The sequence below is a fragment of the Brassica oleracea genome, chromosome C4 (genome assembly GCF_000695525.1).
Source record: "Brassica oleracea var. oleracea cultivar TO1000 chromosome C4, BOL, whole genome shotgun sequence".
Taxonomy (NCBI): Eukaryota; Viridiplantae; Streptophyta; class Magnoliopsida; order Brassicales; family Brassicaceae; genus Brassica; species Brassica oleracea.
Genome location: NC_027751.1, coordinates 12,093,089 through 12,101,576, shown reverse-complemented (window position 1 = coordinate 12,101,576; position 8,488 = coordinate 12,093,089). Strand labels below are relative to the sequence as shown.

Sequence of the window (8,488 nt, the reverse complement as noted above, 5' to 3'; positions counted from 1 at the left end):
TAATTTCAAATTTGTAATAATATTTCAAAAAGTTATTTTTATCTAGTTGTTAGTGTGCCCCTTTAAAAGAGTATCACAACACGGTTTGAGTTCCGGAACGAACATTTTTTAATATATATATATATATATATATCAAAACGACGTCGTCTTATCTTGTTAATGGTTGACTAACTTCTGTTAGAGTCAATGTAGATTTACGCACGTTTTAAAAAGTTCAAGTAGTTTTTCTTAAATAATAATTAAGTTGAGGTCGGTTTTGGCACTGACTATTTGTTCGAGTCCTATTTGGCACGACCGAGAGTGTTGGGGTTGAAATTTGCACTTTTTCTTGTATATCAAACGACGTCGTTTTATCTTGTTAACGATTGACTAACTTCTGTTAGAGTCAATGTAGATTTAAACACTTTTTAAAAAGTTTGGGTAGTTTTTTCGAATTATAATTGAGTTGAGGTCGTATTTTGCACTGATCAATTGTTCGGATCGTATTTGGCACGATCTAAATTGTTGGGGTCGAAATTGACATTTTTCCGTATATTGTTGTGTGTGTGTGTTTGTTTCTTCATTATTTATTTAAGCATAGTTCTTTGTTTAAACATTCTGTCATTTATCATTTCCAAACGTTCACTTTGAAGATAAAAATCATTGTTATTAGATCTCTTCATGATCTACACCAAATTTAAAAAATGATAAACAAGAAGAATGATTAACCTAATTCTGTAAGATTTGTTAGATTGTAGACAAATGTTATAGAACCCCTCATGACCTCCACAAATTTCAACAAATGTTGCAAGTAAAATGATTTACCAAAAATCTGTAAGATTTGTTAAATAAGATTATATTGTTTTCACCCTTTTACTACACTTTCATTAACTTATACTTGAACTACTCCAAACTTGAACTTCAATACTTTATTCCCTAATCTCTACACGCCTCTCTCTCTCTCTCGAATATTTAAAGTTCAAAACGCAGCCGACAGAACTGCAAATCTCAAGGGCATGGTGGAGCAACAGCTTTCTTGTTTTCTTCTTCAAGATGCGACCGGATTGTTTGGGGAGATGCCAACTTGTTTATGCTGCACCATAAAACGATGGTTTTTAAATAAGCCATCGAAATAAATCCAAAAGAATTATGTACGTACTAACTAAGACTATGATGACTCACCATACTAGTAAATCTCCACTTGATGATCTTTTCTCAGAGATCCATTCTGGGACGAGCTCTTGCATTAAAATTAATTGTTCTTCAACTTCTTCTGCAAAATTGCAAGTGAACAACAACAAAAACAGTTAGCACAATTATAAAGAAAAGACTTGTTGAGATGTTGAGAGGTTAGAGAGCTTACTTCTGTCGGTAATGTCAGAGTGACCAGCGATTATCTTGTGCACAAGCTCTTCTTTGGTGATCACCCACCGCCTTATTGACTGAATCAAATAATGGATGACGTTGAAAAGTTTAGGTAGACAAGCTATCATCTTACGCCTTCTCTTTGCCTCTGAGATTGCTGGATTTGCATCTTCAATGGCTTTCCTCTCTTGTTCTTTAATCTGAAATGAGCAAAATGAAGATGAATGAGTTATCTATATCTCAACCAGCAAAAGCCAAAAAGGTTAGTAAAATGTAATACCGATTGGCGAAGTTTATCAGGAAGTATGCTGAGGATTTCATCATCGCTGGATGCATCTTCCTCTGGCACTTGATCATTGTCTTCATCAGCATCTGTCACATCCATATCAGCTTCCTCTTCCTCTGTATAAGAATCAAAGTTCAGCGACCTTGACGAGCTAAGTGAGGAACGCCTCGCTAGCTTAGCCGGTGGGTCAGCAGAAACATCATCTGGACTTGTATCACGGCTGCTCCTTTTCTGCAGACGAGATGCAAGTGATGTACTGAAGAGTCGGGCAGGAGTTGAGGCACATTCAGGTGGAGTTGAAGCAACAATAACTGGTGTCGAGTCAGTTTTAGCCGGTGTTGAAAGTACACTAGCTGGAATTGACACTGCTTTAACTGGTGTTGAGTCAATTTTAGCAGGCGTTGAAGGTATTCTAGCTGGAGTTGACACTGCTTTAACTGGTGTTGGGGCCAAGTTGATTTTAGACAAAGCAGGACTTGCAGTTGGTGCAATGTTGATCTGAGGTTTAGCATTGACTGGAGATGATGGGACTTTCATGAAAGATGAAATCAATGTAGCTGCTGGGATAGAAGCCATCTCTGCCATGAGAGAACTAGCACTCTTAGCATCAGCCTTTGAATCTTCATTTGGTTTCTTTCTATTGAATAGCTCTGGAAGCTGTTCCTCTGGAACTTCATCACCCTAAAACAAATAGCAAAAACTTCATTAGTACCTAAATAAAGTCATTACACGAATTCATTTCTTCTTTTCATCATATACCTGAGGATGAGATTTAACGAAATCTGCAAGTCTTGCCCTGAACACTTTCCGGAGAGAGATCTTCTTCTTGCTTTCTGATTTTGAATTGTCATTCTCCTCAACTGCATCGGCGTTGAGTGTAACATGAAGATCTGGTTTCATACAGCTAGTTGCTTCATCATGTATCAACACTCTCTTGATCTCGATTGCCTCTGGCAATATATGCTTTATCTGAGCCAAGTGACTGTAACAAAACCTCCTGAGAAAATAAATTCAAATCAGAAGCTAGATTAGAACATCACAAGACAACTGATGAGATTGGATGATCCAAAAAAATAATTATTTTGTCTTTTTGTACAAAAAGGCAACGACCAAACTGACTTTGTTTATTCAGATCAGATCCAATCAGTGAAATCAAAAACATGAATAATAAAAACTGAAACTTTCTTTATGTCAAGTACAGATCTAAACAATTACTAGATCTAAATACTTCTTTTGTCTTAACTAAAAACTATATAGACAAATACTAAACTGGATTTGTTTATTCAGATCAGATTCAATCAGCAAGATCACGAACACAATAATAAACTTTCCAGGAAAATACCTTTCGGTTAAAAGCTCGATTTTCCCAGAAATGTTGGAAAATATCGGCTTAGAACCTCGCAATCTCGATAAGACAATCGTACTGTCTAACGCATCGAAGAACTTTCCCAGAATCTCATACCTGTATAAAACCCAGATCTCATCATCAGTATGATGGTAATAAAAATCGAAACTTTTAAAGATTCCTTGAAATCTAAAATCTGGCTTACTTCTCTGGTAGTTTCTCTTTATCAGTATTCTTTCGTTTTGAGGCGGAAGACGATGAATCATTGGATGAAAACAAGAGCTGGCTCCTGGCGGATGAAGCCTTACCAACCGGATCTCCAGATCTACGATGAGATCCAGCGGCTTGGCGAATCTCTTTCACCGATAGAGCCACGGATCGGTTTCTGGATCTGGTGTGCATGGTCTCCGGCGGCTTCTCCGGCGTGGGGAAAGGCACAGAGGACGGATTAGGGTTTCCGGTTTGCGGTTTTGAGCACGGCGAATCTAACAGCCGTTTCTTAGATTTGAACGGGATGGATCCAGAAGAGCCCGGTGCACTCATTGTTTCGAGTTAAAGTCAACGATTGTCGGATTATGAGTGAGAGAGAGAGGAGCGGTGGTGATGAAGAAGAAGAAGAAAGGGTTTATATATGGGCGCGGAGAGGAGGGAGATCGAGAGAAGATGCACGTTGCTTCCCGCCAAATTATGCCCGTTCCTTCCCGCGAGATTATGTTACTGAGGTTAAGCCCATTAAGGCCCAAATATGAAGACGGAGATAATGAGGCGTAGAGCGAAGAGTGGAGAGAGAGAGAGAGAGAAAGTAGCCACGTGCGGCTCCCGCCAAAATCTGCCGTTGCTTCCCGCGAAATTAGATCAGCGAGGAGAAGCCCATTAGGCCCATGATGATGGTCAAAAACACCTGCATCAAAACTCTGGGAAAGGATCTAGTCATCTCTAGAGGTCAAATACAATAAATAAAACAAAAGCAGATCTGTTCAAAAGTTTTAACTTTGTGATGATTTTTTTTTTTGTATGTATAAATTACCAGAAACTTTTTAATGAACAAGATTGATATGCCAATGCAATGTACAGAATTGATATGCATGCCAATGCAACGAACAGGCTAGGCTCGGTATTTATAGATGCTCTGAAAACCAAAATATTCATCCAAAATAATTTTATCAACCCCCATAAAAATAAATAAATAAATATATTTATAAAATAGAAAGTAAGTGCACCATATCAGATATAATTAATATCTTACATTTACACATTCTTCTTAAACTTTTAAATATTTATCACATCCCAATCCTATTTCTTTTTAGGACAAGATCACATCCCTATTCTATACTAATTTTTTTTTTAAACTTAAATGACAACTTTTCTTTAGTCATTTTTTTCTATTTTTACTAACAAATTTCAGCTTTTTTATATTCAAATAGTGGTTCGTATGCACTTCATGCGGGACCTTGTATTTATTAATTTTTTTTTTAGCATATTTTATCTCGAAAAGTTTATTTTTCTATTATTTGTTAGCTGTTTTATTTTTGTTGTTATTTTTCCTTTAATTTTATCATACTTCTATGTTAAATTTGTTTGTTGTAATGAGATTCAATCGCCGCAGCGGTTCATTAGTTTTCCAAGTATGCTTTAATAATAGTAAAACTATCTTTTTTAATTCTCACGGTGTAAATTTTTTAATTTGTTTCTTTTATTTTAAATCATCTAGTTATAATGAAGTAATGTTCTCTTTATATTGCATTTATCGTTCCTATAAACTATGAAAATATATATGGTTGTTTTTTAATTCAATATGTGACATTTTTTATTTTTCTAAAATTATTTGGATAAAACAATCTTAAATATTTTGTTTATATTATAAAACAAACTTTTATTTGTGTATAGTAGTAACATGTCCCATTCCGTTTTGTTACAAATAATATATTTTTATTGAAAAATTATTGAAAATATAATTATTTTACTTTGTTTTCAATGTTTGTTTTAATTTCAGCACACGAAAAACATAAATTATTTATTATTATTTTCTTAAATAAGTTGTACTTTTTAATACTTCTGATAAAATTACTGCTATTTTGATACGACAAAATGAATAATCTATTTAGTATAAAAAAATTAGCTAGACATCATGAAAATTTAGAACGGTCAAAATTACTCAGAATTTTCAACTTCTTTATCTTGTATATATTATTCCTTTTCAACACCATGTAAATCATATTATCTAAATAACTTGTTAGAATTTTCAATATAAATATGATTGATTACTTTTCAGAATATAGTTTCTTACATTAAATTTGTAATAAATAATTTATTATACTGTATTATTAAATTTAAATTTTTATTTATTAAATATTATCATTTTGTATAAAATAATTTACAGTACATCTATAAAATGTTAAGAGATATCTTTTATTATAATTTTAAATTTTATAAATTTAGATATCAATTTTATCTCTTAAATATAAAATCTAATGTAATATAATCATATTAGTATGGCTAAATTTTCTCTTATTTTAGTAAATTATGCTAATTTTTTTGGTTAATAAATAAACTGGAAAATGACCTCTCATATCCCTTTAAAGTGATCATATATATTTAAATTATCAAAATAATAAATAATATTTAATATTCATTTTAAGCCAACCTATATTATATTCAAATTACATATTAAAATAGTGTGACATATATTTATATGTAAATGATGATAACTATTATTAAATTATTTTTTCCTTTAAGAAAAAAATATTATTAATTATACTTAAATATTTTAAGTATATTTTATAACTAAATTTATTAATTTTATAATTTGAAAAGAAATTGCTGGTAAAATTATTTATGATTTAATAAATTATAATTGATTTGGGCTTAAAATGTACTATTAATTATGAAAATCATTAATGACCACTATATGATAAATTAACATATTTAGTCTAAATAATAATAAGAGATAAGTAATATTTTAAATTTCAAAAGAAAAAAACTTGTGGTGTGATGTCTATTTGTGGTTAACTCTTTGATGATGTGGCCTAAGGAGAAAATAACATATCTATTTAATATATATATATATTATTTTTTATTTTCTGCAACTGTTATTTCTATACACATTTAAAATCTTACTTCTTATAAATTATAACTTATACTTTATGTCAAAATAATAATTGTTTTTGAAACAAAAAAAATATAAAAAAAATAAAAATTCATTATAAAAACAATAGTTATGCCATATATATGAGTAAAGCTTTAAAATACTACTTCCTCCATTTCAATATTTGACTTTAAGAATAAATTTTTGTTCCATATTAAATTATCCGATTACTAGCAACTTTCCTATTTGATCCCTTTCACTACCATTATATATTCACAGTGCCCGGATCTATGGAGAAATGTACATTTTAGATATCTGATTTGATCCGTAAAAGTATATTTTAGAGAAATATAAAACCAAAATTTAATTAAAAAATCACAATATCTTATCACGAAGTAATAATTTACTACTTTAAATATTTTAATAACTAAATAATCAGCTTAGTGAATAAAAATGTTGCAAAACACATGTAGAAATGTAGTAATTATATAATTTACATATATAATTTATATTTTTTATGTACATGTATATATATTTATATAACGAATCAGATCATATATATGTTTGTATTAGTATTTATGGTTTTCTCTGCTTAATGGATATTCAATATTATTCTTTGTTTTACTATGTAAAGCTAATGATATTCAATTTTTTTTTCTGATAGAATCAAAATGGATAACTGATTGAATTAAATTTCACGGATATTTTGCACACCCTTGTGCCATAACCTTATCAACAATGGTAAGTCGTATACCATTTCATGTTTTCACACTTTTTGAAACTTTATTAATCCATTGAAACTGTTTTAATAAATGTTTTATAATCATTTTATATAAAGCTAATCGTTCTGCTAGTTACCTATTTGTATATCTATTATTTAGTTAACATATAATACACATTCTTCTACTATTCAGTTAACATACTGATTAAATCATGAGATAATTGGGTGAATATAGCCATAAGAAATCAAAATTAGATATATACCCATGTGCATGAAATGCTCCATTTTTCTGTAGCTATTATCTCTTGTGTTTCCAATTTTATCTTTTTGCTTGGCTACGTTGGCAATTATAGTACATACATAGATGGTTGAGAGATATGATCTAGAGATATGATAGGTTCTTGTTCAAATATAGATTTTCTTGTTGGTTGATTTTACACCCCATATTCTTTCATGAACCATGTCATAGACCGTAGAGGATTTTGTCATATTTGGTTAAAAATATTTTATGGTAGACTACGGATTAGGCTGGTTGCTGAAACTATATCTATAAGTTGATGGTAACTGTATACGTATCATGTATATTTAGTAATGGCATTTAACTAATCTATTAACACCTAGTGATATAACTTGTTAATATGTAAAATAGATTCTATCTAACAAATGTTAGTGGATAAGATTATTTTTATCTATTACGCAGAAGAGTTAACATAACTTGGATCATTATGACTACAACACAAATGAATTTTTTAACTTATATAGATAGGTGGTACGATCTATAGTGCCAAAACAAGTTGTTAATATATTTAATAGTGGTTATAATAACAATGTAGAAGAAGGTACTCGTGACCGTTAATAGAAGTTATAGATAGCGATGACCATAGATGTTTAATACATAACAGTATAACACAAAAAGGTGAGTTAAAACAAAGATGGTTCAACAAATGAAATCCAACACGGAGAGGGGTAACCCATATGACACTATCCGTAGAATGGGACATCCAATTTCGGTTAACTAGCAGCCAGATCTTGATACATCGTTGTAGCCAGCTCCCTTGCAGCACCAGGGAGAACATAAGCGCGTCCATAACCTACACGAATGAGATAAATGAATGGTGGAAAGCCAACTCATTTATTTGCTACATCTAACAACCTACTTGACGTCTAACAATAAAGTTATAGTCTACTACAATAAATATAGTTATACATACAGTATAGTACATGTTAGGTCTGAACTTTAACGTCTAACCATGTTAGATATACATACAATATAGATGTCTAACTATGCGGTCACAGTCTAACTATGTCGTCACAGTTTGAACCTTAACATCTAACTATGCAGTTACAGTCTACAACTTCTATTACTGTTCTCACATATGGTTAACTTGTAAAATTATTATTTCTACATCATCTACACAACATATACATCATCAAAGTTAATCCGAAAGGAAAAATAGTAACCGTTATAATACAAGTTGCCATATAATAAACAAGTTATTGCTATTAAACATGTTTCTCCTAACAAATAACATTTAAGCCGAGAAACGGGAAGGAGACAAGAAATAGACCTGGTGCAGTGATGGAAACATGATGCAATTATCTAGGGTTCATGTTGCCAGAGGTGGGGATGGTAAAGGAAGTGAAGGAATCACCGTTGGAAGCGAGTTGTTGTGCTGTCTGTGGCTTTTACCATCGCTTCCCAGTATA

The 8,488-nt window shown here is 31.4% G+C and overlaps 1 protein-coding gene across 1 annotated transcript; it reads right to left on the bottom strand.

Annotated features, from left to right (window-relative positions):
• Nucleotides 1-810: 810 nt before the first annotated feature.
• On the bottom strand, nucleotides 811-3,754 carry LOC106337345 (CDT1-like protein a, chloroplastic). The gene is made up of 7 exons (XM_013776445.1): nucleotides 3,181-3,754; nucleotides 2,973-3,092; nucleotides 2,390-2,627; nucleotides 1,625-2,311; nucleotides 1,343-1,544; nucleotides 1,162-1,252; nucleotides 811-1,072 (listed from the first exon to the last, which is right to left on the bottom strand). The coding sequence occupies exons 1-7, from the start codon at nucleotides 3,516-3,518 to the stop codon at nucleotides 988-990; spliced, it is 1,761 nt and encodes a 586-aa protein (XP_013631899.1). The 5' UTR covers nucleotides 3,519-3,754; the 3' UTR covers nucleotides 811-987.
• Nucleotides 3,755-8,488: the final 4,734 nt, after the last annotated feature.